This window comes from Salmo salar, chromosome ssa03 (assembly GCF_905237065.1).
Source record: "Salmo salar chromosome ssa03, Ssal_v3.1, whole genome shotgun sequence".
NCBI classification, from domain to species: Eukaryota; Metazoa; Chordata; class Actinopteri; order Salmoniformes; family Salmonidae; genus Salmo; species Salmo salar.
In genome coordinates, this window is record NC_059444.1 from 79,397,399 (window position 1) to 79,422,160 (window position 24,762).

Below are 24,762 nucleotides of genomic sequence, written 5' to 3' on the forward strand. Positions count from 1 at the left end.
ATGTGTCTATGGCGGCTCTGGTGCAGTACCCAGAACCTTATCATCCAGCGCATCCTCCAGTAGAGGAGGCGGCTCTGGTTCGGGGCGTAACCCCCGCTCCGCCCACTGATCCCTCTGCTTCTGTGCCACCGGACCGCAGATCATCGCCGGAGGTTCTGGGCTGCAGGCCGCCGCTGGAGGTTCTGGGCTGCAGGCCGCCGCTGGAGGTTCTGGGCTGTAGGCCGCCGCTGGATATCCTGGACCGAGAAGGTGAACTGGAGACCAGGAGCGCTGAGCTGGCACCACCCTTCCTGGCTGAATGCTCAACCTAGCACAGCGAATGCGGGGCGCGGGCACAGATCGCACCGGGCTGTGAATGCGCACTGGCGACACAGTGCGCATCACCGCATAACAAGGTGCTTGCTTCTTCACTCGCTCCCCATGGTAAGCACGGGGAGTTGGCTCAGGTCTCCACCCTGACTCTGCCAAACTCCCCGTGTGCCCCCCCCCAGCCTGACTCCCGGGTCCTCTCCTTTCGACGATCGTGACACAGACAGACAGACAGACAGACAGACAGACAGACAGACAGACAGACAGACAGACAGACAGACAGACAGACAGACAGACAGACAGACAGACAGACAGACAGACAGACAGACAGACAGACAGACAGACAGACAGACAGACAGACAGACAGACAGACAGACAGACAGACAGACAGACAGACAGACAGGTAGCCTTTCAGCCACTTCATTCTCTGTCAGTCCTCGATCCTTATCCAACCACCGGCCTGGCTGTTGAAAAGCTGAAAGAAGTCCTGTGCTCTCTCAATTCCTGGGCGAGTCGGCTTTTGTTAGCTGCTCTTTTCCTGTGACCAGTGCCCCCACAATGTCAAATCTCAGTAGGGTTTTAGATTAGAACACTGAAGGAAGGGGACTGACATAGAAATAAATAATGATTGCAGAATGTCCATAGGTGTTCCACTGACATCATCAGGTCGGCCATATTGGACTGGACTCTACGGGGACTGAGCAGTAGGAATGATCTTTGACACTGAGATGATATGAGATAAGATGGGGATGAATTGAGATTGCTATAGGATGAAGGGTATCAGAGATAAGTTTTAAGACAGCTGGTTAGACTTAGCAGTTATGGATGAAATGTCATCAATCCAGTATCAATTTAAAAACATACACTGAGTGTACCAAATATTAGTAACACCTTCCTAATAGCAAGTTCCACCACCTTTTGCCCTTTTGAACAGCCTCAATTCGTCAGGGCATGGACTCTAACAGGTGTCGAAAGCATTCCACAGGGATGCTGGCTCATGTTGACTCCAATACTTTCCACAGTTGTCAAGTTGGCTGGATGTCCTTTGGGTGGTGGACCATTCTTGATACACACTGGAAACGGTTGAGCATGAAAAACCCAGCAGCATTGCAGTTCTTGACACAAACCGGTTCACCTGGCACCTACTACCATACCCTGTTCAAAGACACTTTTGTATTGCCCATTCACCCTCTTGAGTGGCACACATACACAATCCATGTCTCAATTGTCTCAAGCCATAAATCCTTAACCTCTCCCCTTCATCTACACTGATTGAAGTGGATTTAACAAGCAACATCAATAAGGGATCATAGCTTTCACCTGGATTCACCTGGTCAGTGTATGTCATGGAAAGAGCAGGTGTTCTTAATGTGTTGTACATTCAGTGTATGCACATTCAAAGGTTCTATTTCTCTTTTAAACTTGAAAATGTACAACAACACATTCTTAATCCGGAAATTAGCAGTCGTTTGGATGTGTTTTTTTGTTTATAACAGATGGTCATTTAATCATAGAAGTGTCTAGAATTAAATGACTATGGTTGCAGGGAAAAAAAAGGGGCATGATATAACATAACTCTAACCCTAACCTTAACCCTCACCTTAACCAAACCTTAACCTAACTACAACCAATTAAGTTTAACATGGGTTCGCTGGTCAGTCATGTCCCTTTAGTTTTTCCCAGATACAAATGAATGGCTTTGTTGAGAACTCAATCCTTGGATTTTATTTCTCTATTAAACTGACAGTGACACACAGTAAGGCTGGACAGCAGTAGCTACTAACAGATGTAACAGAGACACAGAGCTCTACTCCAGTAGGCTATACAGTAGCATGCACAGGTGACAGAGGGCTTCACGTTGGACAATACATTTAGTTGAACTACGTTCGATACTTAAAGCAGGTAAAATAGTGTAAAATGTTGTACATTGAACAATTCACTCAACAGTTTCCCAACACACACTGGCAATCAAAATGCATCAACAAGAGGACGTTCCACTCTCTTCTCTTTTACGCGGTTCAAGGACACATTTTAAAGGGAATGGTTTTCTTGTATGTAGTGTACGACACAAACAATGATAGTGACTAGTCTGTTGCAGTCAAAAAGCACAAAGGAACACTATGAAAGAAGCAAGCACTCTTTATGTCCAGTGACCCTTAGAAACCATGTCACGGGCAACATTTTCTAACCTTATATCTCTGTCCATGTCCTCAGTCCTCGTCCTCATGTTGTTTTTCACTGAGGAGGGACTTTGTCTTTTCACTGGCTCCGTCTTTCCCTAGAACCACGGACTCTGACTCTGATTCTCCAGTGTGACGGGCTACCATGGGGTCCTCCATCCCCAAAGGCCCACCTCCATCCTCCATCCACATCAGGGGGGCCTCCTCACTCCACCGGCCCGTCTAAAGCTCTCCTCACACGGGCGTGGTCCGCCGGTTGACCCCGTCCTTCAGGTCATTGGGAAAGCAGTTGTGCAACTGCAGGAAATCGCCTGAGCCGTGCTCGGGGCTGTATGCGTTCTCCGTCACGCCCCCTTTCAGACCCCCCTCACGGGTCAACGTGTACATGGTCAATTCTCCCAACGGCCCCGTTGCCGAGGTCCCACCCTTCAGCCTCGCCGGCGAGTTCTCCTGCGAAGCGTCAGAGGAGCGCGAGCTGGAGTGGGACGTCCGCCGGCGGAAGCGGTAACTGGGTATACGTGAGTAGGGTGAGGAGGAGGACATGGAGCGGATGAAGTCACGGCGAGCGTGGAAGCGGACCTCCTTGTTCTTCTCGATGTAGATGTTGACAGTCAGGACGGCCACCATCTCAGCCACGATGAAGGACAGAGCTCCGAAGTAGAAGGACCAGCCGTAGCTGTAGGTGTTCTTCTTGTCCTCGTCGCGCTTGTCACTGGGGTCGCCGGCATTGCTGGAGATGTAGACAATGATGCCAATGATGTTACTCAGGCCTGAGAGAGAAAGAGTTATAGAAAGACAGAAACACAGAGAGAGAGTGTATATGAGGGAGACACCGAAACAGAGACAGAGAGAGACAGAACATCAGACAATCTCTCAGCCCATTGGTTTTCCTCTCAGGCTTCAGCCCTGACTTGAGGAGCATGTAATCAAACCTCTGGATAATACTAGTCATCAGTCAGAGATCCCAGGACACATCTTCTCTCTGGTCTGATAAGTAATGAACAGTCTTAATGATCGGTGCCACTTCTCTACATGACTGAACTCCCCAGCCCTAACACACTGCTCTAATGTATGTAGAGGACAGCTCATGGCCTTCTCAGCCTGCGCTGTGAATGGACTTCACAATTCAGACCGAGCACAGGTAACTGATGAGCATGTGTGTGTGTGTGCATGCGTGTGTGTCAGGCCCTAAAGGGGGCGTGGCTTGCCTGCTGCTACGAACAGGATGCCGGCGCTAAGCAGGATGCTGTTCCTGTTGCTATAGATACGTCCCACGGCCAAACACAGCCCCCCCAGCATCAACAGACAGGTGCTGAGGATAGGAAACACACTGGACGCCCGCACAATACCTGGAGTAGAGAGAGGTATGGTTAGTCACACACACACACACTCCGGCACGATTAATAGTCAGAGGAAAAACTCCCTGCAGCTTTTTTCTGTACACACTGAGTGCTACTGTGGGTATTAGATATTGAATAAAATCACTCTTTAAAGTCTAACGTCTTGGGGGAATATAAGAAAAAATACCCATAACTTTATATGACGAGCAGTAACAACAGTTAGGATTACTACACACACAGTCACAAGGTCTGAACATTTATTAGAAGAGAAGTGGAGAAGAGAAGTGAAGTGAAGAGAAGGACTGGAGAGAAGAGAAGAGAGGAGAAGAGAGCAGAAGAGAAAAGAAGTGAAGAGAAGAGGAGAGGAGAGAAGAGAGGAGAAGAGAGGAGGAGAAGAGAGGAGAAGAGAGGAGAAGTGAAGAGAAGAGAAGAGGAGAGGAGAAGAGAGGAGAGGAGAAGAGAGGAGAAGAGAGGAGAAGTGAAGAGAAGAGGAGAGGAGAAGAGAGGAGAAGAGAGGAGAAGAGAGGAGAAGACAGGAGAAGAGGAGAGGAGAAGAGAGGAGAAGTGAAGAGAAAAGGAGAGGGGAGAGGAGAAAAGAGGAGAAGAGAGGAGAAGAGAGGAGAAGAGAGGAGAAGTGAAGAGAAGAGGAGAGGGGAGAGGAGAAGAGAGGAGAGGAGAAGAGAGGAGAAGAGAGGAGAAGTGAAGAGAAGAGGAGAGGAGAAGAGAGGAGAAGACAGGAGAAGAGAGGAGAAGTGAAGAGAAAAGGAGAGGGGAGAGGAGAAGTGAAGAGAAGAGGAGAGGGGAGAGGAGAAGAGAGGAGAAGAGAGGAGAAGAGAGGAGAAGAGAAAAGAAGTGAAGAGGAGAGAAGTCAAGAAGAGAAGAGACAATGACCACTCACGCAGGAGGTATTCTGAGCTGTCTGTGTCATAGTCGTTATCATCTGGGAAATGGTTGATACGGTAACAGCTCCGTACGTTAATCCCTGCAGGACATTGAAAGAAACATTGCATTGAATTTACACACAGTGACTGAAACAGCTGAGGAACAGACCTCAGTTATTTTCTTACACCGTCAATCAAATCAAATCAAATGTATTTATAAAGCCCTTTTTACATCAGCAGATGTCACAAAAAGCTCATACAGAAACCCAGCCTAAAACCCCAAACAGCAAGCAAAGTAGATGTAGAAGCATGGTGGCTAGGAAAAACGCCCTAGAAAGGCCGGAACCTAGTAAGAAACCTAAAGAGGAACCAGGCTCTGAGGGGTAAACAGTCCTCTTCTGGCTGTGCCAGGTGGAGATTATAAGAGCAAATGGCAATTAAGGCTAGATCGTTCTTCAGTCACAATGGTTGTAGAGGGTGCAACAGGTCAGCACATCTTCAGTAAATGTTAGTTGGATTTTCCTAGCCGAGCATTCCGAGGTCAAGACAGTAGGTGCAGTAGAGAGAGAGCGGAAGAGAGAGGGAGAGAGCGGAAGAGGGAGGGAGGGAGGGAGGGAGGGAGGGAGGGAGGGAGGGAGGGAGGGAGGGAGGGAGGGAGGGAGGGAGGGCGAGAGAGAGAGAGAGAGAGGGTCGAAAACAGTAGGTCCGGGACAAGGTAGCACGGCTGGTGAACAGGTCAGGGTTTCATAGCCACAGGCAAAAAGGCAGAAACTGGAGCAGCAGCATGACTAGGTGGACTGGGGACAGCCAGGAGTCATCAGGCCAGGTAGGCCTGGGGCATGGTTCTAGGGCTCAGGTCCTCAGAGAGAGGTAGAGTGAGAGTGAGAGGGAGAGGCAGATTGAGAGACAGAGAGAGAGAGAGAGAGAGAGAGACAGACAGAGAGACAGAGAGAGAGAGAGACAGACAGACAGACAGACAGACAGACAGACAGACAGACAGACAGACAGACAGACAGACAGACAGACAGACAGACAGACAGACAGACAGACAGACAGACAGACAGACAGACAGACAGACAGACAGACAGACAGACAGACAGACAGACAGACAGAGAGAGGGAGAGGGAGAGAGAGATGTAAGAATTAGAAGGAGCATACTTAAGTTGACACAGGAAACCAAATAAGACAGGAGAATTTCACCAGATAGGACAGACTGACCCTAGCCCCCCAGCACATAGACTAATGCAGAATATACACAGGAGGCTGAGACAGGGGGGGTCAGTGAATATGATCACATTTGGGGATCTAGTCAAGATTGTAGCAGCCGTGTTTAGCACTAACTGAAGTTTATTTAGTGCTTTATCCGGGTAGCCGGAGAGTACAGCATTGCAGTAGTCTAATCTAGAATATATATCGTGAAAACAATAGTGGTCCTACAATGGAACCTTGACGAACACTGAAACCTACAATTGATTTGTCAGAGGACAAACCATCCACAGAGACTAACTGATATCTTTCTGACAGATAAGATCTAAACCAGGCTTTGGCATTTTCAGGAGAGGCTTCATTACTGCCACTTTTAGTGACTTTGATATACATTATGTTCAACATAGGAGGGCCAAGCACAGGAAGTAGCTCTTTCAGTAGTTTAGTTGGAATAGGGTCCAGTACAGTGACGTGCATTCATGGCTGCCATTTTTTTTTTCAATTCGCAACAGGCTGAATGTATTTCACAAGAGAAAGCATCCGAGCAAAACAGAGTCTCTCTGCTTCTCTACGTGTAGGTTGTCTATCTGATGCTGTCTGGTCCAAACCAATATGACATCTTTGCCTCCCGTAGCATTGAATCCAAGGGAAGCCAGCAAGCATCTGGCCTCCACTGACAAAAAAAAGTATACAAAACTAGCCAATCATTGTTGAGCTAAACTGAGCGACCTCAGCTGTGCATGGTCCAGGTGCATTAAATAAAAGTGTTAACTCCTATCAAATACCATTGAGAGCATATGTAATTGACAGAAAAACTTTAATTGTTGCATCTTGTTGTGTTGTTTTCCTCCGGTAGCTAGCTAGCCAGCTAGTTAAAATTGGCCCTTTCTTAAATTAGCCATGGATGGAGATAGGGATTTGGAGTTTGGTTTTACTTAATTCTCTGTTGCTAATGATTAAAAGGATGGAAGTTCAATATGTAGCTAGATGTAGAAGGCTAATGTTAACTAGCTAATGTTGCCCATAAATGGAAGTTAGGCTAGTGAGCAAGTATTTTAGCCAGGTAGCCTAGGACAACAAAAAATAGCGTGTACTGTATGACAGAGCGCTAAGCCGTTTCGTGAACATGAAAGAGAGGAGGATGGCATTGGAGTTTCTCTACAAGTAGGGTGAGTCAACATGTTTTTCTACTTGCACGAACGCTCACACAGAAATCAGAACCATGAACAGCCGCATCATATTTAGATTACGTTGATTGGACTAAATTGTTTTGGTATCTTTTAGTTGTCACTGTATTAGACTAAGCAGAGGTGATTTGATGATGTTGAAATATTGAAGTTGAAATGGTGCTGGAATACTGGAGGCAGCTTCTGTTTTCTTTGTGACTTGCGGTAACTCTCTGTGGTTCTAAATCAATAGTTGTTTAATAGTCTGAAAATGTCAGAAAGATTAACTTTCTTGACTATGCTGTAGGTTATGTTCCTGTACATGAAATATGCTTTGTGGACTTCACTGGACAGAAGTTGCTTCCTCAGTGATTTTACCCATGCACTGCTTCTGGTCCAGTCGGCAGCTGGAAGGTTAAGAGGCCATGACTATTTTCGTGAATGTGTCGAGAGATACAGGATAAAGAAACTTGAGTGTCACCATTGATCCTAGGTCCTGGCAGTTCAGTGCAGACTCAGGACAAGTGAGTTTTGGAGAAATAGGCAGATTCAAAGAGGAGTCCGTAATATGCATTCTAATGATCATGATCTTTTCATCTAAGAAGTTAATGAATTCCTCACTGCTGAAGTGAAGGCCACCCTCTCTTGGGGAATGCTGCTATTTAGTTAGCTTTGCAACAATATCAAAAATACATGTTGGATGGTTGTTATTCTCCTCAATCAGGTTGGAAAAGTAGGCTGATTGAGCAGCAGTGAGGGCTCTTCAGTATTGCACGGTACTGTCTATATTTACACACAGTGTGTGAAAAAGCTGAGGAACTGACCCCGGTTCATTTCTTACACATTAGACTAATACAGTACTTGAAGATAAGGGCACCAGAGGGACAATATAAAAGAATAGAAACTGGCATCTCATTTAAAAAATGTATTGCCTTCCTGCTATTGAAAAGCTCTAGACTCTCATAACTTAGTGATGAATAGCACTCCATCTTATATTCATCCACTATAACAAGCTGTTTAACACTGAGATATTCATCCACTATAACAAGCTGTTTAACACTGAGATATTCATCCACTATAACAAGCTGTTTAACACTGAGATATTATCCACTATAACAAGCTGTTTAACACTGAGATATTCATCCACTATAACAAACTGTTTAACACTGAGATATTCATCCACTATAACAAGCTGTTTAACACTGAGATATTCATCCACTATAACAAACTGTTTAACACTGAGATATTCATCCACTATAACAAGCTGTTTAACACTGAGATATTCATCCACTATAACAAGCTGTTTAACACTGAGATATTCATCCACTATAACAAGCTGGTTAACACTGAGATATTCATCCATTATAACAAGCTGGTTAACACTGAGATATTCATTCATTATAACAAGCTGGTTAACACTGAGATATGAAGCTCATGGAGAGCTTGTTCAACTGAACTGCATCTCCTCCTTGGCGGCAGAATACATTATTCCATTACTCCCCCTCTTGGTTCGTTACACTGGTGTCAGAAGTGGGATTGGGAGGAAATGGAAAAGAATGTGAGGAATGGTTTGTCCTCAGACCTAGATGGACCCATGTGTGTGTTCAAAGCGACAAGGTGATGTTTGTCTCACCTCAACCCATTACCTTCTCCCTATATTGGCTTTGGATAAAGCAGCAAGCAGCCGATGAGAACCTCATCTAAGGTGAGGTGAGGCAATGGTTATTGGTTCTGGCTTTCAAAAAGGTGCAGTCAATGCCCTGCATCTCTCTGGGGCTTGCAAATTAAGATTCCAGCTCATTGCACATCACGTAAATCGTGGGCCACCACAAACCCAATTTGAGTTAGATGCTGGAGGAACAACACACACTGATATTACACCACAGTGTGATTAAGAATGCATTACCCAGAGGTACTTCGTGCATTTCAGTGCATGTCCAAATTCATCTGAGGTGAATCCCTGATTGGTTGAGCTCAGGGAAAACAAACACCTTATTGGAACAACAAAGGAGTGGGCTCTCTGATGGTTTTAAGTACCTGTCTGAGTGTGTGTGTGTGTGTGTGTGTGTGTGTGTGTGTGTGTGTGTGTGTGTGTGTGTGTGTGTGTGTTGGGAGTCTGTGTGTGTGTGTGTGTGTGTGTGTGTGTGTGTGTGTGTGTGTGTGTGTGTGTGTGTGTGTGTGTGTGTGTGTGTGTGTGTGTGTGTGTGTGTGTGTGTGTGTGTGTGTGTGTGTGTGTGTGTGTGTGTGTGTGTGTGTGTGTGTGTGTGTGTGTGTGTGTGTGTGTGTGTGTGTGTGTGTGTGTGTGTGTGTGTGTGTGTGTGTGTGTGTGTGTGTTGGGTAGGGGAGAGACCTATTGCTGTAATATTGTCTGGGTCTGTACACACTCAGGGGAGGGAGGGAGGGAGGGAGGGAGGGAGGGAGGGAGGGAGGGAGGGAGGGAGGGAGGAGGGGAGGGAGGGAGGGAGGGAGGGTGAGGAGGAGGGAAGAGGGAGGGAGGGAAGAGGAGGGAGGAGAAGGTTAATGGATACATAGTGTTGTTGTGGTATTGCTGTTCAGCCAATTCAATCATAAATAGACTACTTACCATCTCTGCCTTGGGCTGGACTGGACTGGACTGGACTGTACCTGAGTTTATTTGCAGTGGTGAGCACAGCCAGCACTCAGCAGTGTCACTGTCAACAGTTACTGTGGTGTGTGTGTTTGTGTGTTTGTGCTTGTGTGCTTGCTGCATGTGTGCACTCGTGTCTTGAACGAATGTTGTAAGATTCCATGGACAAACCCTTTAACTATAGTGTTGTTATTATTTATTTCCTTATTTCCTCCCTCAGATCCCTAATGGCTGAACACCAGTGACAGTGACAGTTTCCTCCCGACTGTATAAAAGCCTTATTAGGTGAGTAACCACCAAGGAGGAACCTAACAGCTAGTCAGAGGCCCAGGAGACCCTCTCTGTACACCCAGGGTGACTCACAGAGCAGGGGCCTTGAGACACACACATAGCCATTAACTGGGTCTGCTGTTTAATAAGGACCGTAAAATCATAGTCTGTCTGTATGTAAAGTGTTTTATTTGCCAAATAAACACCTCATGTAACTGATAATTCTCCCGAAGAAGAGCATCGTTACCCAGTAGCTACCCAGTAGCGGTGCGTGGGTAAAATCCCTGGGGAAGCCCCCCCTGCCAAAAAATGCCAAATTACCACATATATGTTGTGATAATTGCATTGTTTGCTCTATAACCTGTTAGTTAATGTGCCTTGCGACCATGATACACTATACTGTATATACAAAAGTATGTGGACACCCCTTCAAATGACTGGATTCGGCTATTTCAGCCACAACCGTTGCTGACAAGTCAGTTTGTCAAATTTCTGCCCTGCTAGAACTGCCGCGGTCAACTGTAAGTGCTGTTATGGTAAAGTGGAAATGTCAAGGAACAACAATGGCTCAGCCGCGAAGTGGTAGGCCACACAAAATCACAGAACGGAACTGCGGAGTGCTGAAGCATGTAGCGTGTAAAAATCATCTATCATCAGTTGCAACACTCACTATCGAGTTCCAAACTGCCTCTGAAAGCAACGGCAGTACATGAACTGTTAGTCGGGAGCTACCTGCCTGACTGCCTAGTGCCAACTGTAAAGTTTGGTGGAGGAGGAATAATGGTCTGGGGCTGTTATTCATGGTTCAGGCCCCTTAGTTCCAGTGAGGGGAAATCTTAACTCTACAGCATACAATCACATTCTAGACAACTCCGACTTTGTGGCAACAGTTTGGGGAAGGCCCTTTCCTGTTCATTATGATAATGCCCCTGTGTACAAAGCAAGGTCCATACAGAAATAGCTTGTCGAGATCGGTGTGGAAGAACTTGACTGGCCTGCACAGAGCCCTGTCATGCACAGAGCCCTCACCTTTGGGAAGAATTGAAACGCTGACTGCGAGCCAGGCCTAATCGCCCAACATCAGTGCCCAACCTCACTAATGCTCTTGTGGCTGAATGGAAGCAAGTCCCCACAGCAATGTTCCAACATCTAGTGGAAAGCCTTCCCAGAAGAGTGGAGGCTGTTAAATCAGCAAAAGGGGGACCAACTCCATATTAATGCCCATGATTTTGGAATGAGATGTTCGACGAGCAGGTGTCCACATACTTTTGGTCATATAGGTTTAAAGGCAGAGACAATAAGAAGACAGAGTAGCAGAATAAATTCAACCACACCTTCGTTTCATCACAAAACCGGAGAGCGACCTCTGTCCAGTGATGTCCACAAAGCATACTGCATGTAACAAACAGTTACATGGCCTACAGCATAGTCAAGAAAGTTAATGTTTCCGACATTTTCAGACTTCTAAATAACTATTGATTTAGAACGACAGAGAGTTACCCCAAGTCACAAAGAAAACAGAAGCTGCCTCCAGTATTCCAGCACCATTTCAACTTCAACATTTCAACATCATCATATCACCTCTGCTTAGTCTAATACAGTGACAACTAAAAGATACCAAAACAATTTAGTCCAATCAACATAATCTAAATAAGATGTCGCAGCCCATGGTTCTGATTTCTCGCTGTGTGTGTGTGTGTGTGTGTGTGTGTGTGTGTGTGTGTGTGTGTGTGTGTCACGTCCTGACCAGTAATAGGGGTTATTTGTTATTGTAGTTTGGTCAGGACGTGGCAGAGGGTATTTGTTTCATGTGGTTCGGGGTGGTGGTTTGTTTCGTAGGGTATTTTATTTATGTATTCCGGGGGTTTTTGGGCACTGTTATATGTTAGTGTATTTCTATGTTCTGTCTAGTCTTTTGTATTTCTATGTTTTGTTAATTGGGGTTGGACTCTCAATTGGAGGCAGGTGTTTTCTAGTTGCCTCTGATTGAGAGTCCTATATATAGGTATGTGTTTGTTGAGTACGTTGTGGGAGATTGTTCTGTGTATAGCCTTGTGCCTTACCAGCCTGTGAATAGTCGTTGTGGTTTCTTTGTGTACGTGTTTATTTTGGTTCTCCTTCTTCACCAAATAAAAGAAGAGTGCACATATTCCTGCTGCGTTTTGGTCCACTTTATCCGACGACAACCGTTACTGTGTGTGTGTGTGTTTATTTAAGTGGAAAAAACATGTTGACTCACCCTACTTGTAGAGAAATGCCAATGCCATCCTCCTCTCTTTCATGTTGACAAAACGGTCTATGACTCTGTCATACAGTACACGCTTTTAGTTTTTGTTGTCCTAGGCTACCTGGCTAAAATGCTTGCTTTCTAGACTAACTTCCTTTCATGGGCAACGTTAGCTAGTTAACATTAGCCTTCTACATCTAGCTACATATTGAATGTCCATCTCTCAGTCCAGGGGCGCAATGTATGAATTAATGGTTGGATCAGAATTGCCTTCATAATCATTGGCCAGAAAGGAGAATTAAGTAAAACCTTAAGTCCAAATCCCTTTCTCCATCCATGGTTAATTTAGGAAAGGGCCAATTTTAGGTAGCTAGCCACTGAAGGACAACAACACAATGAGATGCAACAATTAAAGCTGTTTCTGTCAATGACGTATGCTCTCAATGCGATTTGATAGGAGTGGAGCCAAATCCAAACTGGCTTCTTTTGACACTCAGTTTAACTCAACGCTGATTGACTATTTTCTACTTTTTTTGTCAAGGGAGACCAGATGCTCGCTGGCTTCCCTTGTCTTCAATGCGACGGGCGGCAACAATGTCATCCTCTTTATGACCAGACCGCATCAGCTAGATGGCCTGCACATAGAGAAACAGAGAGGTGCTGTTTCACTCAGATTCTTTCTCTGGTGAGATACATTCAGCCTCTTGCGAATTGAAGGGAAATTACGAAAACACCGAGAGACGAAAGATAAATAATGTAATGTTTTCTTAATTTTGGGGGAAGCCTGGCTTCTCTTGGCATCCATGAATACACACCACTGTCATTACCAAGACTGTTATTCTCATCTGTGTTTTGTTCTTCCTAACAGAAGAGAGTTTGGACATGACAATGACATTGCTAGAATGGACGTAATGGGTGAGCAGTCATTTATTTATGTCCAGCATTTCCCCTCTCTTGCCTCTTCCCTCCTCACCCATCTCATCTCATCCCATACCCCTCCTCCCTCCCCCAGAGCATCTCACTCAGACCCCAGCTCACAGTGTGTGTGTGTGTGTGTGTGTGTGTGTGTGTGTGTGTGTGTGTGTGTGTGTGTGTGTGTGTGAGAGAGCAAGAAAGAGACAGACAGACAGACAGACAGACAGACAGACAGACAGACAGACAGACAGACAGACAGACAGACAGACAGACAGACAGACAGACAGACAGACAGACAGACAGACAGACAGACAGACAGACAGACAGACAGACAGACAGACAGACAGACAGACAGACAGTGTGAGAGAGAGACCAGTCCCTGAGGCCTTCCTGGGAGACCACCGCTGGGCACATCCTCTCCATGGCAACACCAGTTCTGTTCCAACAGCCTGATTTCCATAATGTCTCTAAGGATGCCTTTGACATCTTCATTGTGCTTTAGTACAGCTGGCAATCACTGACAGCCAGTCACATGACTCCCTGTCAACAGCCCCCCTAACCCCCAACACACACACACACCTGTTGTTTACGAAGCATGTGTCAAATACATTTTAATTTGAAACACAAAACACAGATATTACATAATGTCCCCCCCACACACACACACATGCCCTGTGAGTGAAACAGCTATCACAGCACATCATTGCTGTGGGTGACAGGGTGATGTACTTTGCCATTATTGTGAATTAGCTCAGTCAATAACGCGAGATCCTCAGTGGAATAGACCAATCGCATTACAGTATCACAGCATCATATCCTACACTCTCTCAGCTCTCCCTGGTGTCTACCTGCCTTTTTCCTCAAGACATATCATCTCTCCAGTTGAATATTTTAATGGGCAGATTAATTAAGGAAACTCTCAAAATGAACATCAATACATATATCTATAATATACTGCTCAAAAAAATAAAGGGAACACTTAAACAACACATCCTAGATCTGAATGAAAGAGAAAATCTTATTAAATACTTTTTTCTTTACATAGTTGAATGTGCTGACAACAAAATCACACAAAAAGAATCAATGGAAATCCAATTTATCAACCCATGGAGGTCTGGATTTGGAGTCACACTCAAAATTAAAGTGGAAAACCACACTACAGGCTGATCCAACTTTGATGTAATGTCCTTAAAACAAGTCAAAATGAGGCTCAGTAGTGTGTGTGGCCTCCACGTGCCTGTATGACCTCCTTACAACGCCTGGGCATGCTCCTGATGAGGTGGCGGATGGTCTCCTGAGGGATCTCCTCCCAGACCTGGACTAAAGCATCCGCCAACTCCTGGACAGTCTGTGGTGCAACGTGGCGTTGGTGGATGGAGCGAGACATGATGTCCCAGATGTGCTCAATTGGATTCAGGTCTGGGGAACGGGTGGGCCAGTCCATAGCATCAATGCCTTCCTCTTGCAGGAACTGCTGACACACTCCAGCCACATGAGGTCTAGCATTGTCTTGCATCAGGAGGAACCCAGGGCCAACCGCACCAGCATATGGTCTCACAAGAGGTCTGAGGATCTCATCTCGGTACCTAATGGCAGTCAGGCTACCTCTGGCGAGCACAGGGAGGGCTGTGCGGCCCCCCAAAGAAATGCCACCCCACACCATGAATGACCCACCGCCAAACCAGTCATGCTGGAGGATGTTGCAGGCAGCAGAACGTTCTCCACGGCGTCTCCAGACTCTGTCACGTCTGTCACATGTGCTCAGTGTGAACCTGCTTTCATCTGTGAAGAGCACAGGGCGCCAGTGGCGAATTTGCCAATCTTGGTGTTCTCTGGCAAATGCCAAACGTCCTGCACGGTGTTGGGCTGTAAGCACAACCCCCACCTGTGGACGTCGGCCCCTCATACCACCCTCATGGAGTCTGTTTCTGACCGTTTGAGCAGACACATGCACATTTGTGGCCTGCTGGAGGTCATTTTGCAGGGCTCTGGCAGTGCTTCTCCTGCTCCTCCTTGCACAAAGGCGGAGGTAGCGGTCCTGCTGCTGGGTTGTTGCCCTCCTACGGCCTCCTCCACGTCTCCTGATGTACTGGCCTGTCTCCTGGTAGTGCCTCCATGCTCTGGACACTACGCTGACAGACACAGCAAACCTTCTTGCCACAGCTCGCATTGATGTGCCATCCTGGATGAGCTGCACTACCTGAGCCACTTGTGTGGGTTGTAGACTCCGTCTCATGCTAACACTAGAGTGAAAGCACCGCCAGCATTCAAAAGTGACCAAAACACCAGCCAGGAAGCATAGGAACTGAGAAGTGGTCTGTGGTCCCCACCTGCAGAACCACTCCTTTATTGGGGGTGTCTTGCTAATTGCCTATAATTTCCACCTGTTGTCTATTCCATTTGCACAACAGCATGTGAAATGTATTGTCAATCAGTGTTGCTTCCTAAGTGGACAGTTTGATTTCACAGAAGTGTGATTGACTTGGAGTTACATTGTGTTGTTTAAGTGTTCCCTTAATTTTTTTGAGCAGTGTATATAGTATAGACACATCATTAATACAGCCTGGGGGCTATAATGTAATGGTACATGAGGTGGCTGTATAGTACAGGCAGTGAATGTAAGGCAGAGTCCCAAATGTCACCTTATTTCCTTTATAGTACACTACTACGCTACTTTCAACCAGGGACCATATGGCTCTTGTCAAAAGTAATGCACTATATAGGGAATAGGGTGCAATTTGTGACTCAGCATTACATTTACTGACTGTACTATACAGCTGTATAGTATACCATTACATCATGAAAAGGGGCCAGTGAGGCTGTGGGTTGGAGTCTATCAGGGGGAGTAATCTGGTTTTATAGAGCTGTAAACAGATAGGACACTGTTCCCCAGCCTATAAAACAACCAGCCACTGTTCCCTGGTCCTCTCAGGTGGTAGCATAGAAATGTAATTACTAGAAGGGACAATTATTCTGTGATGGGTGGTCCAGCTCCCAGCGGCCATATTAATCTGTTTCTATGGTGGTATAGCCAGCTGGGAGTGCTGAAGGCTGGGATCGCTAGGGGTGCGACTTAATAGTGCAGACTGGCTTCCTCTCCTTGTCTCCTTTCCTTCATCTTCACCAACGTGAATACCGGGGTGCATCTCAATAGACTAAAGGGGCTTTCTCGCCTTGTCTCTTTTCCTGCATCTGCAGTCTGCTACAATGTGATAAAACTGGATAGGTTAAATTCAAGTCGCCTGTAAGGATCCTCCATTTCGCATTCAAACCTGTGTTTTCAGATCATTACAACTGAATGAGAGGAGGTGAGGATGAGGTGAGGAAGCCACTTTAGACTATTGAGATGCACCCAGCATCTCCATGAAACCAGCCCACCCACATAATAAGCTGGCTCTTAGGTTTGAGCTTCAAAACTTAACATAGGAATAAATGAATCATTCAGTAATGATAGAGTTTGAGTGGCGGTTCACTGATTGAAATGTCACCTGTGTGTAATTTGTAACACATGGAACCAAGCAGCACCTGATTTTGTACTCCCTTGGCCTATAGTTAGTCATCAGGGTTCAAATGTTATGGTGTTGTCCCCTTATTGGCTCAATAGACCCCCATATAATCTCAGCAAAAAAATAAATGTCCGTTTTTCAGGACCCTGTCTTTCAAAGATTATTTGTAAAAATCCTATTAACTTCACAGATCTTCATTATAAAGGGTTTAAACACCGTTTCCCATGCTTGTTCAATGAACCATAAACAATTAATGACCATGCACCTGTGGAACGGTCGTTAAGACACTAACAGCTTACAGACGGTAGGCAATTAAGGTCACAGTTATAAAAACTTAGGACACTAAAGAGGCCTTTCTACTGACTCTGAAAAACACCAAAAGAAAAATTCCCAGGGTCCCTGCTCATCTGCGTGAACGTGCCTTAGGCATGCTGCAAGGAGGCATGAGGAATGCAGATGTGGCCAGGGCAATAAATTGCAATGTCTGTACTGTGAGAAGCCTAAGACAGCGCTACAGGGAGACAGGACGGACAGCTGATCGTCCTCGCAGTGGCAGACCATGTGTAACAACACCTGCACAGGATCGGTACATCCGAACATCACACCTGCGGGACAGGTACACAATGGCAACAACCACTACCCGAGTTACACCTGGAATGCACAATCCCTCCATCAGTGCTCAGACTGTCCGCAATAGGCTGAGAGAGGCTGGACTGGGGGCTGTAGGCCTGTTGTAAGACAGATCCTCACCAGACATCACCGGCAACAACGTCGCCTATGGGCACAAACCCACCGTCACTGGACCGGACAGGACCGGTAAAAACTGCTCTTCACTGACGAGTGGCGGTTTTGTCTCACCAGGGGTGATGGTCGGATTTGCGTTTATCGTCGAAGGAATGAGTGTTACACTGAGGCCTGTACTCTGGAGCGGGATCGATTTGGAGGTGGAGAGTCCGTCATGGTCTGGGGCGGTGTGTCACAGCATCATCAGACAGCTTGTTGTCATTGCAGGCAATCTCAACGCTGTGCAATACAGGGAAGACATCATCCTCCCTCATATGGTACCCTTCCTGCAGGCTCATCCTGACATGACGTCCAGCATGACAATGCCACCAGCCATACTGCTTGTTCTGTGTGTGATTTCCTGCCTGACAGGAATGTCAGTATTCTGCCATGGCCAACGAAGAGCCCGGATCTCAATCCCATTGAGGACGTCTGGGACCTGTTGGATCGGAGGGTGAGGCCTAGGGCCATTCCCCCCAGAAATGTCCGGGAACTTGCAGGTGCCTTGGTGGAAGAGTGGGGTAACATCTCACAGCAAGAACTGGCAAATCTGGTGCAGTCCATGAGGAGATGCACTGCAGTACTTAATGCGGCTGGTGGCCACACCAGATACTGACTGCTACCTTTGATTTTGACCCCCCCTTTGTTCAGGGACACATTATTCAATTTCTGTTAGTCACATGTCTGTGGAACTTGTTCAGTTTATGTCTCAGTTGTTGAATCTTGTTATGGTCATACAAATATTTACACGTTAAGTTTTCTGAAAATAAACGCAGTTGACAGTGAGAGGACATTTCTGCTTTTGCTGAGTTTAGAAGGCCAGAAGAAGAGAAGAGAGGTGTAGAAGAGAGAAGAGTATGAGTGAGTGAAGCAAAGAGAAAAGAATAGGAGGAGAAGGGTGGAGAGGGGCAGAGCTGAGGGCAGCATGCAAGAGGAGAGGAGAGGAGAGGAGAGGAGAGGAGAGGAGAGGAGAGGAGAGGAGAGGAGAGGAGAGGAGAGGAGAGGAGAGGAGAGGAGAGGAGAGGAGAGGAGAGGAGAGGAGAGGAGAGGAGAGGAGAGGAGAGGAGAGGAGAGGAGAGGAGAGGAGGTGGAAGATGGAGAAGGAAGGAAAAGGTAGAGATGAGAGGAAAACAGAGGAGAGTAGAAAAGTGGCAGTGCTGGTGGAAGTGAGAGCCCGGTGGCTAATTAGCCCCCTTGTGGCCTTTCGGCTGACACATTTTAATTACAGACCTGTGGAGCATGCTGAGAATGCCAAGCGAGATTCAAAATAAGCTAATTACGAGCGCTATAGTGAGAAAGGAGCTGTCCAGTGCTGAAATTAAACTAACAAAAGACAAGGGTTTGATTTCAGCACCGGACAGCTCCTTACTCTCCGCTACAGCTAATAGCATAGATGGCAGGGATGCTGATGGGCGGGGATGCTGGACTTCTGCTGACAAATGTATTCAAAGATTTACGGCACCACACTCTGTGGACAGCGCTCAAGCTCTCTGCTCTGTCTGCGAATGGAACCAGTGACTGGAACCAGTGATTGGAACACAAAGTGCTTGTGGAATAGTGATTTCCAGAGCAGTAAATTATGCATTTCTGAAATTACAATCACAAGAGAATAGAATTAAAGATGGCCATTGACCAATCTGAAGTTAGAATTTGTGTAACAAGCCACTAGGCTACATGCTGCTTTTACATTTTTATCCCATGCATCTACATGTTGAAAGAATGAACACTTGCTGAGCAGAACCGGGAGAAATGAGCTGTCCAGTGCTGAAATGAAACCTGCACAGAGGCTAATATGAACACATTAGTGGGCTGTGTTCATGCCAATAGCTCTTGCTTATGTGCTGCTTTAATTTCAACACTGGACAGCTCTAGATGCACTCTGCTCAACAAATGCTTACTGTCCCCGTGTTTTAGATGTGTTACAATGTGTTTCTACTGTCTGGTGTCACAACCGCTGACTCCTAGGGAGGCTGCATATCTCACACTTAATGCATGGACCTGGAAATTGGATTGTGAGGTCAGGTGACAAATACCTTTTCGCACTGACTACACTATCAATTGCATTACCCAGAATGCTTTTTCAAGTTTCCAGTTTTCATCACAGATAGAACTAAGAGCCAGATATTTCACCAGATGTATAAATGTGAAGCATCCGGTTGGCATTTCCACTCACTACCAAATATGGTGATGAGAGGAAGCCCCGTGGCCCACATTCTGCTAATTTTCTCATCGATGAAACATTTGTTCTTCATACAGTTTTCTTTTTCCAAACTATAATCTATAACAAACAGAGTGGACTGCGTTTTGTAGACTTTACCCATTGCCAAAGTTTCAAAATATTCCATTGCTTAGATTTAGAAGGAGTGCAAGGGCGAATTGCACACACGAACTTCACCGAGTAGGGATTCCCTAGCAGAAATATGCAAATAAATATTGGAAAGCGCCAATAGGATCTCACTAGCTCGTCCTTGGCTCTGCCCACTATGATTAATTTGCTCCGATGAAAACAACAGACTTTGGTCTATCTTGGGTTAGTAATTAAAACTCTTAGTTTTTATGGTCACAAGTAGGCCTAGGGTGAAATACCTTTCTTGCTTTCTCTTTCCCAACAATGCAGTAATCAAGAAGTAGTGTAAAAAAAAAAAATACTAAAGTCAAGTAGAACCAAAACACATGAGAAATAGAAATAAGAAGAACACGAGAAAGTGAGTAAGCTATATACAGTCTCAGTTCCAGGGTCAGTTCCAATACCATATTTACAATGTGCAGCGATACTGGAGTGGTACAGGTAGATATGTATAGGGGTAAGGTGACGAGGCATCAGGATATATGATAAACGGAGTAGCAGCAGAGTATGTGATGGCTATTTTAAGTTACGTATTTATTGTCATGTGCACTAGTACAGTGAATTGACCTTTCTTGCTTGCTCTAAGATCTGGCATGCGTCAACAACGCCTGGGCACAGTCTCTTCCTCTTGTGTTCTTATCTACTGATGATTGTCCCCATGACAACCGAGGGACACTTGTCCACTCAAATGAAGTCTGGTGTGTTGATAGTGGTACAATGATCTGTTAGCCTTGTAATACATTTTGATCTAAATGTCAGAAAGATTGTCTGAATAAATAGCATTTCTAGCCATAATGTACTGTACTGTAGATAGCCTATGTATTCAGATAAAAAGTACTGTAGATAGGTCTATTAATAGTCTATCCAGATATATACAATAACTGTGGAACCTCTGTATATGCAAGAACTGTAGCAAACAAACATAGCAGTCAAAAATATAGAAATGCTTGTTTGCTTTTTTCCCTTTCCTTGATGACTTCTGGTTTCTGTTTTCTATATATACTTATCGAGCTTCATAATGCTCCATTCAGCTTTCAGCTACATAATAAAAATGAAACTTGGCTAAACTAAACTATCCTAAATAAAAAGACATACAGAGACTGGATTCTCTTTTCAGACTTTTATTTTGCTACATGTGTAAAAATAAAGGTTACAACTAAATCTTGTAAGGAAAAAAAGTGTCTGTCTTGCTTGTCTTTAGGTGACAGAGGTGTGCTGGCTGTACATCTCCCAGCTGTATGTGTTATAGTACACCTGAGGTGGCGCATAACAGCCGCAGCAATAGGCCATGGGCTGGACAGTCGCCCATGTGTATGTCATCTGCATCTGCTCGCTGAAATCATAACACGATGTCTGCACCGACCGGGAGTCGGTTGCACGCGCTCCAGGGGTCTCAATGATCTCGAGGGTCTCTGAGGTCTTGGTAGCCGCTGCGGCGGTGCCACGGTTACCAGAAGACGAGGCGATGGCCGCGGCGAGTCCATTAGCAATGATTGTACCAATGGCAGCAGCGGCGAGGTCACAGTTGATGGCCGAAGCAGTAGTCACGCGGAAATCACCTGAGCCCAGCCGGGTCTCAAGGTTCTGGAGGGCTTGTGGAGCGAGTTTCTCCGCGGGGCTAGTATTGGGAATGGGGCTCCAATCCCCGGCCTCGGGTGGAAGGCTCAGTCCTTGGGCGGTCGCCACGACTCGTTTCAAAAGCTCAGTTAATTCTCGAGACTTCACTCTCTTGTCCATTTCAATTGCCATCTTGATTGACAGGGTCAAGCTGTCAACTAAGTCGGTGTGGGTGTCCATGTCTGATGGATTTATGATGGTTGAAGGACGATGCAGCGCTTTTATAGGTTTTGCTGCGTGGCGTCATAATGGATGCGAACATTTCGTCACACGTTTACATCATTCACACACATCAAACACTGTTATCTTATTTGGTGTCAGATTTTTTTGTTCCCGTTATGTTTACTACCGTGCTGTATGTTTACACGGGATAGATAGGCTATTTGCAGGGCTGAAAGAAACGACAGGTAATAGGATGTTGAAAAACGGCGGGGATATATTGAAAAATCAACTAGGTTGTCCTAATTAGACTATCATGGCCTGTAATATATTTGATAGCCTACAAAACCACGGATGTGTTGAAGAGCTATACCAATCATAGGCCTGCCATCATCCATGCTCATCAAACTTGCTCAGCCTTTCCTTTTCCAGCTGTTCTTTTCCTATAGAAAGCAGCCAGTAGGTGCAATTAAACACTCATGCAGTGACAGCACTGTGTGATAACCACATCAGAGATACTGCACTTCGGCTGCCAAGCCATTTGTAATCTCTGATGGGCCTGTCCATGCCACGCGGAGGGGGCCCGAGTCACGACTTTCAAAAAATGACCTGCATCAGGCGCGTCCATGCGCTCGTGGATGTCTGTGTTGTGGAGCGGACATGGATAGATCAGGAAAGATGAATCATTTGTGTTGAATAGGAGCTGAACACACAGAAACAGACATAGGCCTACCTTTTGGATGACATAAATTGATTATGCCGCCGAAGCCTCGTGTAAAATAACCTGGCTAATCTTGTAAACTTTTCTAGCTTTTTCAAATTGATAGTGTGTTAAAATGTTGTCCATATTTATAATTTCAACAGTGTTGCTTATTAGCAAATACATTCACTATCAGGAGGCCAACATCTTGTATGATGACGAGTTCTGGCTTTAGTCGACGTCAAACATTCTGGCCGCGTAGTTCAGCACCACCGTCAGCATCGAGCGCTCTGCTCTGTCTGCGACTGGAACACAACAAAGTGCTTCTAGAATAGTGACTTCCCGCGCGTATTCTCAAACCATTACTAACAGCATTGAGGTCAGGAGTGACTGTGGGTTGACTGAAGGGACACCTGACTTGCAAATTGAGGTGGTAAGCTCTAAGGTCCCATGAAGATCAGACAACCTTGTCATATAGGCTAGGATAAATCCCAAAGCCTTGGAAAAAACAAAACAAGTACAGGTTAAAGTCAGTGATTTGTTGGACAGCAGTTCCAGCAGCTTTTTTTCACCCACTTAAGCTAAAGCACCTCAAACTGTCATGGAACATGATGCTATTCCAGTAGAGTTTGATACAAGAACCTAAACCTTGAAAACGTCTTAATTCCAATGGTTCTAAAAGGCTGAATGGTAATATAGTGTTGCCCTTGCCTCCGCCTCTGACCAATTAGACTACGAGCCATGTAGGCCTATTGGCTCTGGCCTATACACGACGTATTATCAAAATACTTCACATAAAACTACATTAAGCAAGCATGTCTAGCTATACCTATAAAAAAATATATGCATTTGTACATCTTTAATGGCATAAGAACATCATATTTTACTTTGCTTGGACAATGAGATCTCTGTACAGATTCGTCTTTATTTTTAAAACCTAGTCTCTCATGTTTCCATAGCAATTAGAGAGACGTTGCCAAGCAACACCCTCAAATACAATAAAGACGTGAATGAAGGCAGAGCTCGTCCTGAAGGCAGGACTCATAAAGGTCCTCAGAGCGTCTTTAAGTTTAGGAAACAGCAACAGTGTAGTGAAAATATAAACCAACTTCACTCTGTCAGTGATTTATAAACTTTTTAAACAAGTTTGTTGATAAACTTGTTTTCTCCATTATCTCCCACAATCCACTCATAGAATTATAGCGCCGTTTCTGATAGAAACATATTCCCTGTATTTGAACTAGATCATTCTTACGGCCAACACCTGCTGCGTTTAATGTATTTGTCATGCACATATCACTGCCAAACAGTCCTAATTAAAGACTACCCTATTTACTCTCACCTTGTTTGGCGCGCGTAAAAACGCACCCTTTGACGGCGTTATTAAGTCTCTTCCTCTCTCTTAGTGAAGAGAAGCCAATACAGTTGATAGAAGAAACAAAACAGCCCCTGTATGAGACAGACAATTCTTCCTCCAAATACGTAACATGAAGCCAACTACTTTTCCCTTTTCTGTTTTTAATATATTAGGCTACCCATAAGCACCCTTTCTCCACATGAACTCAACATGACTTCACATTACCAAAGTATAATAGAAAGAGTAACCTATTTCAGCTTGCCTTACCTTCAATACAACAGATTCTCCACAGCCCGGAGTGCGTAAGATCTCCCCTTGCCTTCTTGGGTTGTGACTGGGTGTCATCCGTACTGGCATTGGTTGCGTTGCATATGTATGCCCGTGAGTACAGCCAGTAGTCCGTCCCGACGGCTATGGTCATGAGGCTGAAAGCGGCGAAAGCCCCCACGGTAGCCAGCAGTGTCTGAACCCCACGGTCACACCACGCCATGGCGCTTCATATTATTCAACAGAGCCCCGTCTACACACACCTGGAGAGCGTCACGGCGCGGAGGGTCATCTGGTCACACCGCATGTCCACGCGCTTTGCTCGCTCCTCTCTCCTCTCCAAGGATCTGAGACGTAGGCTACGTGTTGACTATGGGTGACACCGGATCAAAATGTTCACTTGGAGCTGTAGCGCTCACTCCGTGTGACAGCCAGCTTGAGTGATCCGAACAGGAGAGAAATCGGTGTCCACACTGATCTGACGCGCGCAGACAGCCCACATGTTTGGCCATTCATAGTTCCTGAATCGCCTGATATTTAACCCCAGGTAGATTTTATGTTCCTGGTTTGCTCCTGCCCCATATACCAACTTTTATTGGAATCATAACCTGTCAATATCACAGATCTATGGCGAGATGTCACTAGGAAGGGAGGGGCTTCAGAGAATAATGACAGTCCGGTATTGACATCGCTCTCTGTGGTCTACCTCTCAAGCCAGCTCATGTGCCAAAGACATGGAGACTTGAATTACCCTCCTAAATCCCAGATATCTTGCCCAAGATATCACCCAGATACGTGGTGCTTACCAGTGTTGCCTTAGACCTACTCTCACTACTTACCGCTGCCCTCAATGCCACTGTAACGTAAGCCTCTGAAAACGAAAATGGCGACAGTCACTCATTTTATTCTTGATTATAATTTAAG

At 45.6% G+C, this 24,762-nt stretch overlaps 1 protein-coding gene across 1 annotated transcript; it reads right to left on the reverse strand.

Moving 5' to 3' along the window:
* Positions 1 to 1,504: 1,504 nt before the first annotated feature.
* On the reverse strand, positions 1,505 to 24,437 carry LOC106601773 (voltage-dependent calcium channel gamma-4 subunit). Its single transcript, XM_014194126.2, has 4 exons — positions 23,839 to 24,437; positions 4,728 to 4,811; positions 3,698 to 3,838; positions 1,505 to 3,259 (listed from the first exon to the last, which is right to left on the reverse strand). The coding sequence occupies exons 1-4, from the start codon at positions 24,059 to 24,061 to the stop codon at positions 2,724 to 2,726; spliced, it is 984 nt and encodes a 327-aa protein (XP_014049601.1). The 5' UTR covers positions 24,062 to 24,437; the 3' UTR covers positions 1,505 to 2,723.
* Positions 24,438 to 24,762: the final 325 nt, after the last annotated feature.